Raw genomic sequence first — 13,569 nt, forward strand, 5'->3', positions numbered from 1 at the left:
GCGTCACACAGGGGGAAGGGGTAACTTAATTTCTATCACGGGAGAAAAGGAGGTGAGAATGGCCACGACACAGACAGAGGTCCCCCTAGATTAAAATGTAGGGAGCGAGAGCACCTGCTACGAGGTGTGAGCTTGGAAACGGGTGCTTTGAGGACGATGACAGAGACTCAGAGAATTATGGGGGGGGTAAAATATGTAGCTAATTAAAGTAAGGAAGAAGAAGGATTCTGTGAGGTGAGGGTTAAAGTCATGGTGCTGGCAAACTGCAAAGCTGTGTGTGGTTTCTAGAGCTGGCTCAGGTCCCTGTTGACAGTAGACAAACTAAGGCTGTGACCCAGGCCTTCTATATGAATTTAGTAATAGAAGAGCGTATGAGAAAGTAACTTGAGTTCATGAATCCAGATCAAGTATAAAAGAAAAGCAGCAAACATATTCGGAGAAAAACAACCGGAAACCCTTTGGCTAGTAGTGATATTTATTTTTGTTTTGTTTTGTTTTTTGGTGGTACTGGGGGTGGAACCCTCCAGGCTATACTCTCAGACCTATTTTTATACTTATTTGGAAGCAGGGTCTCACTAAGTTGCTAAGAGGCTCACTAAGTAGCTGAGGCTGCCTTCGAACCCATGCGATCCTCCTGTCTTAGCCTCCCAAGCGCGGGGATTACAAGCGTGCGCCACCACACCTGGCTTAGTAGTGATATTTAAATTCAGAGTTTCAGGGCATGTGTATGTGCCATTTGAAGCCATTACTGAAGCTGGGCAATAAGAATTGGGAATGGTATGTAATAGTGGAGATGGATAATTAAAAACAAAACTACCAAGATCTCCCTAAAATGGGATTTTACACAAGAGAAAACAAGGAAAGTTATAGTCTGTATATGGCATGGGGAATGGAAGAAAAGAGAACTAGATGTGTTTAGATAGATAATTTTATTGTGGGCTCTTTTCCCATTGACAAAGAAAGCTATAAACACATACATTCAGACATAAAAACAATTGGGGCTGAGCACCACGGTGTGAATCCGTAGTCCCAGCCACCCACGAGGCCAAGGCAGGATGGTCAGCTGAGCCGAGGAGTTTGAGGCCAGCCTGAGAGACACAGTGACACCTTCTCTTGTAATAAATAAATAAATAAATAAATAAATAAATAAATAAATAAATAATAAGCTGGGTGTGAAGGCACACATCTATAATTCCAGCATTTGGGAGGCTTAGACAAGAGGATTGCAGGCTCGTGGTCAGCTTCAGCAACTTAGCGAGATCCTGTTTCAAAAGCAAAAATATAATAGGTCTGGGGGTATTGTTCAGAGGTAGAAGCCCTCTGGGTTCAATTCCCAGTACTGGAAAAATAAATGTTATTACATAAAAATTAATTTTGGCTAGAATTAGAAGATCTAATACAGAAAGAAAAGGCAATTTCAAACAGCTTGCAAACAGAATGGAAGGTGTACAGCTTCTTATTGGGAAAAAAATGAAAACTTTTAGAAATGTGCAGAATGAGCTGGGCGTGGTGGCGCATGCTTGTAATCCCGTACTTGGGAGGCTGAGAAAGGAAGATCACAGGTTTGTGGACAGCCTCAGCTACTTTGTGAGGCCCTTCACAACTGAGTGAGACCCCATTTCAAAATAAAGAAAGAAAAAATAGGGATGAGGGTGTAGCTCAGAGGTACAATGCCCCTGGGTTCAATCCCCAGCAACACACACACACACACACACACACACACACACACACACACACACACACACACAGAGAAAACAAACCCAGAAATGTGCAGAATGAAGCCTTGACCTTGGGACTTAGACTTGGGAATTGATAAGTATAGAGGGTTCAAAACATGTGAGATAGATAACAGTTGTTTTTAATAAGAGGTATGAGTAAAAACAACCTCTAGGTTAAAAATTAGCTACAGATTTTTAAAAAATCGCCATTAGTAAGACAGTTATTAAAGAACTGGTAAAGTCATCTTGCTTGGATCGCACAGTCACCATTTTATTCCTTCAATATTTACCCATGCTTGCTACGTGCCAGGTCTAGGGATGGAATGCTGAAGCAGAAGGCAGAGGTGCTGCTCTCGTGGGGCTTATAATCTCCAGGAGATAAACAAGTAATTATCACCACGTGGTAGCCTGATCTAGGGCGTGGTGAAGGGTCTCCTGCAACCAGGTCTAGGAACATCTAGCCAACCCAGTGGAAGCGACTTCCTGACATACAAGCCGAGACCTGAAGGCGACCAGCCAAGAGAACGAAGTGGAGGGAACCAGGGAAAGACCCAGGAAGAGAGGAGACAGCGTGGAGATCTGGAGCACAGCCTGGTTAAGGAATGAGAGGTTTAGGGAGTCTAAAGGACAAAGGGAAGTGGGGGACATGGTGATGACCCCGCTGAACACCGGGATCCCAAAAGAAGGGAGCCGAGAGGCCACATTAAGGAGTCTGAGCTTCATTCCATGGTGAGCAACCTCTAACATGCTGTAGGAGGCTGACAAGTATGTGACTTCTGATTTCAGTGTCATTTTAAATAGACCTTCTAGTTCAAACAGAACAGTAAGAATGAGCCGGGCGTGGTGGCGCACGCTTGCAACCCCAGTACTTGGGAGGCTGAATCAGGAGAATCATGGTTTGAGGCCAGCCTCAGCCACTTAGTGAGGCCCTCTGCCACTCAGTAAGACCCGGTTTCAAAATAAAGAATAAAAAGTAGGGCTGAGATGTAGCTCGGAGGTAGAATGCCCCGGGTTCCATCCCCAGTACTGCAAAAAAAAAAAAAAAAAAAAAAAAAAAGTAAATAAATAAAAATGGGGGTTGTGTGTGTCCTCAAAGGCAATGGTCTCTCTCCTTCCCCCACTCCTTCCTCTCTCTCTCTCTCTCTCCTCCTATCTCCCTCCCTCCCTCTCCCCCCCTTCACAGAGGTGTTTTAGAGAAAACATACTCTCCATAGATAACAACAACTATAAAAAACATACAAATGAACAACATGCTAAATGTCGAGAAGAAAGTAAAACAGGAGAATAAGAAAGAAGGTGGTTAGAATGAAAGTTACTTTGGGCCGGGCGTGGTGGCGCCGCTTGTAATCCCCAGGCTTGGGAGGCGGAGACAGGAGGATGGTGCAGGTTGAAGCCAGCTGTGCTGGCTTAAGAGACCTTGTTTCCAGATAAAAATATAAAATAGGTCTGGGAGTGTAGCCCGGAAGTAGAAGAGTTTCCAGGAACACCAGTACCACCAAAAACAAACAAACAAACAAAACAAAACAAAAGATTAAAAAAAAAAAGAATGAAAGTTACTTTGGGGGCAAGGGCAGGTAAACCCACCCTGAAGTGACATTTTTATTCATATCATAAATGGTAGTAAAATAACCATAAATATTTGGACGGAGAAAATTTGGTGCAAAGGATTCTTTGGGTCTTAGTTCCGAACATATTGGACAGTTAAGTAAATATTTTGTAAGAAAAATAATGTGAAAGATTAGAAAGCCACTTCCTTGGTTCAACTTTTTTTTTTTTTTTTTTCCAGAACTGAGGATTGAACCCAGGGCCGTTCTACCTCTGAGCCACATGCTCAACCCTATTTTTTAATTCTATATTTTGAAACAAGGTCTCACTAAGTTGTAGAGGGCCTCACTAAGTAGCTGGGGCTGGCCTTAAACCTGTGCTCTTCCCATCTCAGCCTCCCAAGTACTGGGATTACAAGCTTGCCCCACCACACCTGGCTGGTTCAACTTATTTTTTTGTGTGTGTGGGTCTGGGGATGGAACCCTGGGGCATTCAATCTCTGAGCTACACTCCTTGCCCTATATTTTTATTCTTTATTTTGAAACAGGGTCTCAGTAAGTTGCAGAGTCCCTCACTAAGTAGCCAAGGCTGTCTGTGAACTGCGATCCTCCTGTCTCAGCCTCCTGAATGCTGGGATTACAAGTGTGCGCCACCATGCCCGGCCTGGTTCAACTTTTAAATTATATCCACATTAAATTCGTGTGTGTGTGTGGTGTGTGTGTGTGTGTGTGTGTGTGTGTGTGTGTGTGTGGTACTGGGGATGGAACCCAGGGGCATTCACTTCCAAGCTACAGTCCAAGATCTATTTTATATTTTATTTAGAAACAGGGTCTCCCTAATTTACTGAGAGCCTCACTGAGTAACTGAGGATGGCTTTGAACTTGTGCGATCATCCTGTCTCAGCCTCCCAAGTGCTGAGATTACAAACCTGCCAACCACGCCCGGCCACATTTAAAAATTTTAAAGGCTGCAATTCAATAGCAAATTTTTAACTGACATTTTTATTCTGAGTAAAAAAAAAAAGCTACTTAAATGTTTTATTTTATTTATTATATATATATATATAGTGTGTGTGTGTGTGTGTGTGTGTGTGTGTGTGTGTGTGTGTGGTACTGGGATTCCTGGAAACCCTTCTACCTCTGGGCTACACTCCCAGACACCTATTTTTTTAAAAAATATTTGTATTTGGAAACAGGGTCTCATAAACCAGTGCAGCTGGCTGCGAACCTGCGCAATCCTCCTGTCTCTGCCTCCCAAGCAGGGATTACAAGCGTGCGCCACCACACCCAGCATGTTTTTTTTTTTTTTTAAATTGGTATTTGGCTGAAAAGTGTGTCGTCACCAAAAGCAAAAAGATGACTTATAAAATTTTAAGCAAGAGAGGTACATATAAAGATTTTTTGTACAGCTGGGCGTGGTGGTGCATGCTTGTAATCCCAGCATTTGGGAGATTGAGACAGGAAGATACCAGTTCGTGAACAACCTCAGCTACTTAGTGAGGCCCTTTGCAACTCAGTGAGAACCTGTGTCAAAATAAAGAATAAAAAATAGGGCTTGGGGTGTAGCTCGGAGGTAGAATGTCCCTGTGTTCCAGTACTGCAAGAAAAAAAATTGTATATTGATACATTTGAATACTATACAGCCAATAAAAATTATAGAAATTACATAAAAGGTAGTAAATTTTAAAAATGAAAAGTTTTATTAGAAGCCGGGCATAGTGGTGCATGCTTGTAATCCCAGCACTTGGGAGGCTGAGACAGGAGGATCGCACAGGTTCAAAGCCAGCCTCAGCTACTTAGTGAGGCTCTCGGCAACTTAGTGAGACCCTGTTTCCAAATTAAGTAGAAAATAGGTCTGGGTGTATAGCCTGGAGGTAGAAAAGCCCCTGGGTTCCACCCTCAGAAACACACACACACACACGGTTATATTAGAATAGTGGGGCTATGGATGGTTTTTCCTAGTTTCATATTTTCTTAAATGATTCTTATAAAAATTTTTCAAAAGACAAGGATAGCAACCCATGGTGACACATGCCTGTAATCCCAGTAGTTGGAAAGCTAAAACAGGAGGATTGTGGGTTCACAGCTGGCCTTAGCAATTTAGGGAGGCCCTCCATAACTTAGTGAGACACTGTTTCAAAATATAAAATAGGACTGGGGGTATAGTTCAGAGGTAGAATGCCTCTGGGTTCAATCTACAGCACCACAATAAATAATATATAGATACATTAACATCTATATATTAACATATAGATATATAAATATCAATATATTATATGTATCTCCTATATACATGGGGAGAGACAGACACCGTGCTCTTCAGATAGAAGCACTAGAAATAAGTACGAAAACTACATTAAACCCCAAAATTTAGCTTACTTTAAGCCCCCAAAGGGAAATGTTTCTGTCATTTCCCATTTGAAAGAACTAAGAACACTTTAAATTATTGGAAAGATGTGAGGGAGGTCAATAATTCTATTTATCGAGTGCTTGCACTTGGAGGGAGGTATAAAACCGGATTAAAAAGGGTATCAAAAATAAATTCACAAATACATAGACGCCAGGGAATACATAACTGATATCAGTGCTATGACAAGTGCTAGAAAATAAAAATCGTAACGAGTGACATGGCGAAAGCAGAGAGACTCGGGAGAGGAAGTTTCTAGGAAACAGGGATGTCAGTGTCATATATGTATGGTGTGTGTACACGCAGCTTTATAAGATGATAGCTAAATGGAGACTGTACAAATGAATGAAAGCAGCCAACTGGGTAGAAATGAAGGTCAGAAAAAGATCTCCAAAGGTGAGTAGCAAGCAGAGGACAAAGAACGGGGGGTGGTGCATAAACGACGCGTTAGCCTTTCCAGTCCTGGCGATCGCACTCCGCGCCGGGATCCAGGATTGGTGCCTAGCAGCGAGCCGCGCGCGCGCCCGGGGTCGGCCCTGATTGGCTCGCCGCCTGCACCCGGGGTCGGCCCTGATTGGCTCGCCGCCTGCACCCGGGGTCGGCCCTGATTGGCTCCCCGCACACTCCGTTTCCGGAACCCGCCCCCAGTCTGGGGGTCGGCGGCGGCGAGTCCGGAAGCCGCGGGGAGCTTTGGGACGGCACCCCTCGGGTGGCGACGGCTCTGCGCGCTGGGGCTGGCTGACCCTTCCGAGTCGGGGCGGGCGTGGGGTGGGTGCTGGGTCGGCGGGGACGGACGCGGCGACTCCCGCGCCTCGGGTGCTCTGGTCCAGCGGGAGCGGGGCCGGGGCGTGGGCGGAGGCTCACCTGGGAGGTGATCATGATGCTGGAGTCGATGAGGAAACTCATGGCGAAGTCTGAGGAGGGAGGGCGCGAACCTCATCTCCCACTCCCCAAGGCCGCTGCACGCTCGCCCGGCCCCTCACGGCCTCCGCCCCCAGGCCAGCGCCCGGGCCGCGGCCCGCCAGCTCGACGCCATCAAGCTGCGCCTCAGCCCTCCAATCAGCGGCGGCGCCCGTGCCCGGGAGTGGGCGGGGCTTCCTAGGAGTGGTCAGGCTCTCGGGGGTAGGTTATGCCGCAGCCCGAAAACACAAAACATTGGGAACCGGACAGAATAGCATTTATTTCTATTTATGGAGGAGATGACACCTGATTGTTAACGTTTTGTTTTAAGTGCTAACTCCATTCGTTGTAGTGATCAAGCCGGGCGTGGTGGCGCACTCCTGCAGTCGATACTTGGGAGGCAGAGACAGGAGGATCACAAAATCAAGGACAGCCTCAGCAAATAGCGACACAGCTACCTAGCGAGACACTGTTGCAAAAACAAAAAATCTCGGAGGTAAAATGCCCCTGGGTTCAGTACCACCAAAAAACGAAAAATTATTAGTGATCGTCGCTAATAAGATGAAGTCGACAATTACTGATCTCGCGCAAAGCCTGCCTAGAAAATTGGGAGGCTTAAGTCCCAATTTTAAGTCCTCATGAGTGGGAGTAAGGACAGAAAGATTGAGTAGCCGCAAAGTTTGTGTTCTGGGACAGTGAAGCACATGGAAGGAGAGGAAGAGACAATGTGATGGGTTGTCCGGAGCTGGGGCATACCTAGAGAACAGGAGGTGAGGCTCATAGCGGATGTGGGCGGAGATCTGAGCCGAGTTGTCTTGAAGGGTCTCCTTCCTTTCCAGGCTGCTGCTGTGGGGTCAGGGGACAGAGGCTCACAGCCCAACTTCTTCCTCAGATAGACCTCCAGGTGCAGTATACCTTCCAGCTACACCCCCAGCCTTTTATTATTATTATTATTATTATTATTATTATTATATTATTGTGGTTCTGGGAATTGGACCCAGGGGCATTCTAACTCCGTGCTACACACTCAGCTCTATTTTATTTTTATTTGGAAACAGGGTCTTGCTAAGTTGCTGTCAGCTTCACTAAGTCTAGCCCTGAACTGTCAATCCACCTGTCTCACCCTCCCAAGTACCGGGATCACAGGTGTGCACCGCCCACACCTGGCTTATTTTCTGTTTTGAACCAGGATCTTGTAATGTATTGCTGGGTCTTGCTAGGTTGCTGAGGCTGTCCTTGAACCTGCAATCCTCCCATGTCAGCCTCCTAAGTGCTGAGATTACAGGTGCTCCCCTCCACACCCTGTATAGCCTGCTCTTCTAGGAAAATCCATGTGATTCCTCTCCAAGCCCTCTAGTCCCGACCCAGTAGAAAGGGCTGGGCAGGAGTGCCCTTGGTTTTCACCTGCTGCTGGTCAGCCTGGCTCTGGAGGGAAGAGCAGCTCCAACTCCAGCACAAAGGTCACCTGGGGGAGGGGACACAGAGTCCAAATCAACCATGGAGGCACAGGAGCCCCTGGTGCCTCCTGTCCTAACTCCCAGGGCACACAGATCACAGCCCTGCTCTCCAGAGCCCCTTCTGCACCCTGGGCCCTAACTCACCTTGGCTCCAGTCCGGAAAACAGGGTGCCCCACGTTAGGACAAAGGGTGCATGGGGTGGGTCTCATAAGCACAGCTGTGCAGTGATAACGCAGGGCAGTCTGCCCAGTCTAAGGAGCAGTTACCCAAAACAAAACAGTCACAAGGGGGAACACACCAGCCCTAACCACCACCAAGGCCAACCCCCGCCACCTGTGAGCAACTGAGCCTGGCTGTTGCCGGGACCACCCACAACTCCCTCCCTTGCTCTTCCAAACAGGCACTACCCCCTCCTTGCTTCCCTGATAGAAAAAGTGTCCCCCCCTTTTTTTTTATAGTTCAGCTGTTCTCCTGTGCAGACAGCCCAGCAGCTTAACCTTTATTGCAATAAAATTTCCCTAATTGGCCTCTGGGGTCTCTAGTCTCTTAGGTTGCACTGATCACCTTACGGGAAGGGGCTGCGCATTCCACCTTCAGCGGGCTGCCCCTCTGAGGGCAGAGGAATGGGGGTGCAGGCCAGAGCTGGGGAGGCCGCCGCTCTCCACCCTGGCCTCTACACACCGAGCCTTTCTGGAGAGAGCCTCGCAGCCCCAGCTAACACCCCAGTCTTCCTCCCCCTCCAAGGGCACCCGCGCAGGGAGGCTGGCCAGGGGGAGGTTTCTAGAGAAGCGCAGGTTCAGGCTGGTGTTGTAGGCATTTTCCTTCCTGTTCTCCAGAGTTGCTGATACCAGCACTTTTCGCCGGCCACCTCGAACCACGAATGGGGCCTTCCTGGGAGTGTGGATAAGGGAGAGACAGGAGGTGAAGGAATAGCAAAAGTGTTACTTTTTTTTTTTTTTGGCATTGGAGTTTGAACCAAGCGGTTCTAACTCTGAGCTACATCCCCACACCCCCAGCCCTATTTTACTTTTTATTTTGAAACAAGGTCTAGCTAAATTGCTGAGGTGGGCCTTGAACCTGATATCCTTCTGTCTCAGCCTCCCAAGTACTGGGATTACAGGTGTGCGCCACCACGCCTCGCAGTGTCACTTCTGTTATCCCTGGTAATGACTGACCCCTCCTCCCAGCTCCCTGCAAGTTCCTTCTGGTCCCTCTCAGGTCACCCTGGCTTGCCAGTGTCCGTCCAACCTGGAGCCTTTGATGTCCATATTAGCTTGAAGCACCAGGTCTGTGACACATTCATTGTCAGGGCCACAGTCTTTGGAGAAGGGGACCTGGAAGAGAGAGAAGGGCCTGAGATGCCAGGAAGGCAGGGAGGAAGGATTGGAGCTGGGGGAAAGAGAGAAGAGGGGAGAGACTGATTAGAGGGGCCTAGGTCAGATCTCACCAGGGTCCAAGCCCCCCAGTGCCGGGACCCAGGGACAGGGAGGGCTCCATTGCTGACCAGCTTTCCGATGGAGGTGGGGGAACCTTCCTCCAGCACAAGGCCACCAGCCGAAGATAATCTGATGTGTCCTGAGGGAAACCAGAGCCGAGGATCCTAGGGAGCCTGAGTCAGGGTACAACCCGGGCCCTGGCAGCACTGCTAGCTGTGGAGCACGGCCCCAAGGCCTCATCGATATCATTAAACTGAATCCTACTACGATGCCCATGATAGCACTACCACCATCATTTTGTGATACTATTATTATTTTGGGGGGCTTGAACCTAGGAGTGTTCTACCTTCAAGCCACACCTCAGTCCTTATTTTGAAACAAGGTCTCCCTGAATTGCTGGGGACCTTGCTAAATTGCTGAGGGTGGCCTTGAACTTAAGATTCTCCTGTCCCAGCCTCCCAAGCACTGAGATTACAGGCATGCACCATCATGCCTGGCAATATAATTATCATCACCACTTGCAGACAAGAAAACTGAGACTTTGAGGTTGACTGGCAGAGTTGGTGGTTGTAAACGGCAGCGCTAGGACTCACACGCAGCTCAGCCTGACCCCAGAGCCTGAACTGCCTTGCGTTCCTAGCTTGGCTCTGGCTGCTCCAGTTGAAATCGCTCTCCAGCCCAGCCTTCCGCTGGCCTCCAGCTCAGGCAAAGCCGCTCCTGTCCCTTCCTCACCAGCACGTGGAAGCGCAGCTGCTCACAGGTGACATTGCCCGCGCTGAGCTGGAGCTGCCGAGGGGCCAGCCTCTGGCCAGAGCCATCAAATGCCGCCCGGGGCCCAGCCATCCAGTCGTCCAGCGATGCTGTGAGCCGCAGGTCTGAACGGGAGGCAAGAGCGAGGGTGGACAGGAGTGTGGAGACCGAGGCCGCGCGGGCTGGGGCGGCCTCCCAGACACTCTTGTCACTCACAGAAGTGGGGGGCCCAGCGCCCCGGGGTGCGGGAGGTCACTCGGAAGCAAAGGGCTGCGGTCAGGCAGGCTGCCTCCTGGCCTCGCCGCTTACAGTCCCTCTGGACCACGCTGATGGCAGGGGGGGTGACGTCCAGGGATGGGGCCACGTGGACAATGGGCCTGGAGCTGCGAACAGCGGGAGAGAAATCCTAGCGGCAGGAGGCAAGTCCTCGGGGAGGTGCTACCTCAGTGTTGACCTGCCCACGGCCCAAACAAAGAATGAGGGGCTGGAACGCACACGTGATGCCCTTCCCTGAACCCTGCACCTCCCAAGCAAGGGGATTACAAGCGTGCGTCACCATGCCCAGCTCAATCAGATATTTCAAGGAGTGCACTATGTGCCAGGCACTGAGGATAGAGAATGAACAACACAGAAAAGGTTCTTATCTGTATGGAACTTGCGTGGAAGATGAGATTCAGGTTCCCTGGCTTCCAGTGTTGTGCTGTCCTGTAGGCTGGCTACAATTGATAACCTCAAATAACACCGCGTGTGCACATGGGCGTGATGTTTGGGACTGTACCCAGGGCTTAATTCAATGCATATTATCTAAATACTCTACCACTTAGCTACATTTTAGCCCCAATCTCAAATAAATTTTTGTTGTTGCTGTTGGTACTGGGGATTGAACTGAGGCATTTTACCTCCAAGCTACATCTCCAGCCTGATTTTATATCGTATTTGGAAACAGGGTCTCACTAGGTTGCTGAGACCCTCACTAAGTTGTCAAGGCTGGTTTTGAACCTATGGTCCTCCTGTCTCAGCCTCCCAATTACTGGGATTACAAGTGTGTTCCACCAAGCCCGGCTTTGAATAAATTTTCAAAGGAAATCAATTTTCAAAGGAAGTCAATAGGAATGGAGGTGAGTTTATGTTATTATAGCTTTATTGAGGCATAACTGACATATACAGACTGCATGTATTTGAAGTACACAATTTGGTATGTTGTCATCTGTACATACCCATGAAACTACCACACGATCAAGAGAAGTTTGGTCCTGTTCCTCTAGCAGAAAAATAGGAGTAAGGCAGGACAGTTATGTAAAGGATTTTGGGGAGTTATAGGTATTGAACCCTGACCTAAAAGCCCTGGCCTTAAAGCTACAGAGGCCTGGGGAGAACATCTGGGATGGATTGAGGTGGTTGGGAGGGGTGGGCCATGGGGCAAGATGGTCCAGGAACCTGGCCCCTCTTTCCCCATGGAGTTGTCTGGCCCGAATCTCTCTTTTCACCCTCCTCTTCTCCATCTCCTATGCTCTTCCCAGGAGGCTGAGAGTCTGAGGGAGCACGGGGAGGAGATAAGCAGCTTAGTGGCCAGTCTAGGCTACAATCAGGGATGGAGGAGGCCCTCGGACTCGGAGGTGTGTCTGATGAAGGCCTGCTGTCTGCCTGCTCTGCCCCCACACTGCTCGACTTCCAGGCATGTGGAGAGAGCTGACCTCACTCTGGGCGGTGATGGCGAGGTGACCTTAGGGTGCTCAGGTGGGACTGAGATGCCCCTTTGGCCAGGTCAGCTGCCAGCCGGTCACCCACTAGCCGCCAAGCCCTTTCCGACTTGAGCTGGCAGGAGGAGGCCCTGTCCCCGGGCGGCAGGGAAGGCTGTGCCAGGCAGGAGTCTCAGGCTTCCCTGTTCTTGTCTGCAGCACATGGTGATGAGTTTCCGGGTGTCTGAGCTCCAGGTGCTCCTCGGCTTCGCTGGCCGGAACAAGAGTGGACGGAAGCACGAGCTCCTGGCCAAGGCCCTGCACCTCCTCAAGTCCAGCTGCGCGCCCAGTGTCCAGATGAAGATCAAAGAGCTTTACCGCCGGCGCTTTCCCCGGAAGACCCTGGGACCCTCTGACCTCTCCCTGCTCTCTCTGCCCCCTGGCACCTCTCCCGTAGGCTCCCCTGGCCCTCTAGCCCCCATCCCCCCAGCCCTCTTGACCCCTGGACCCCTGCTGGGCCCCAAGCGGGAGGTGGACATGCACCCCATGCTGCCCCAGCCCGTGCACCCCGACGTTACCATGAAACCGCTGCCCTTCTATGAAGTCTACGGGGAACTCATCCAGCCCACCACCCTCGGTATGGCTCTCTGGCCCCGCAGTCTTCTGGGCTTGTTGAGGCTCGGCCCTTCTAGGTTTTAGTCTTATGGGATTAGCAACCTGGGCTGGGCTGCCCCGCAGTCGCCTGGGAGTAACTGTCCCTTCGTGTCCCTAGCATCCACTTCTAGCCAGAGGTTCGAGGAAGCGCACTTTACCTTTGCCCTCACCCCCCAGCAAATGCAGCAGATCCTCACATCCAGGTGCGACTCAGTCTCAGCCTCGTCCCATCTGGGGCCTGTCCTCCCTCTTTCCTCTGCTGTCCTCCTGTCCATCCCCACAGGCCTGCTTTGGGTTTTACTTTACTGTGTGTGTGTGTGTGTGTGTGTGTGTGTCTGGGGATGGAACCCAGGGGCATTCTACTTCTGAGCTATACCCCCTGCTCTATATTTTATTCTTTTGGAACAGGGTGTCACTAAGTTGCAGAGGGCCTAAGTAGCTGAGGCTGTCCTCAAATCACGATCCTCCTGTCTCAGCCTCCCAGATGCTGGGATTACAAGCGTGCACCACCACGCCCAGCTCTGCTTTGATTTTTTTTTTTTTTTTGGTACTGGGGGTGGAACCCAGGGGCATTCTACCTCCAAGCCACACCTCCAACCCTAGTTTTTATTCTTTGTTGTGAACAGGGTCTCACTGAGTTAAAAAGGCCTCACTAAGTAGCAGAGGCTGTCTAAGAACCGTAATGCCCGGCAGCTTTGGGTTTTGTGTTAGGGTTTGGATTAGGGTTGTTGTTTTTTTTTTTTTTTTTGGTATGGGGATTGAACCCAGGGACTTCTACCTTCAAGCTATACCCCCAGACCTATTTTACTTTTATATTAAAGCAGGATATCACTAAGTTGCTGTGGGTCTGGTTAGGTTGCTGAGGCTGGCTTTGAACCTACAATCCTCCTTTCTCAGCCTCCCAACTACTGGGATTACAATGGTGTGCCACCACACCCATCTTATTTATTTGTTCATTTTTGTTTATTTTTATTTATTTATTTTTTGATACTCAGGGTCATTCTACCTGTGAGCTACACTCCC

The 13,569-nt window shown here is 49.4% G+C and overlaps 1 protein-coding gene across 1 annotated transcript in view; it reads right to left on the reverse strand.

Annotated features, from left to right (window-relative positions):
* GPR89A (G protein-coupled receptor 89A) overlaps nucleotides 1-6,575 on the reverse strand; it is a gene marked incomplete at both ends in the record, with an annotated part of 50,890 nt that extends 44,315 nt beyond the window's left edge. The window contains one exon of the mRNA XM_080691624.1: nucleotides 6,534-6,575. Coding sequence (XP_080547750.1) covers nucleotides 6,534-6,575 — 42 coding nt within the window. The remainder of the gene's footprint in view (nucleotides 1-6,533) is intronic.
* Between the last annotated feature and the right edge of the window lie 6,994 nt (nucleotides 6,576-13,569).

Source organism: Muscardinus avellanarius (genome assembly GCF_963383645.1).
Source record: "Muscardinus avellanarius genome assembly, chromosome: 3".
Taxonomy (NCBI): domain Eukaryota; kingdom Metazoa; phylum Chordata; class Mammalia; order Rodentia; family Gliridae; genus Muscardinus; species Muscardinus avellanarius.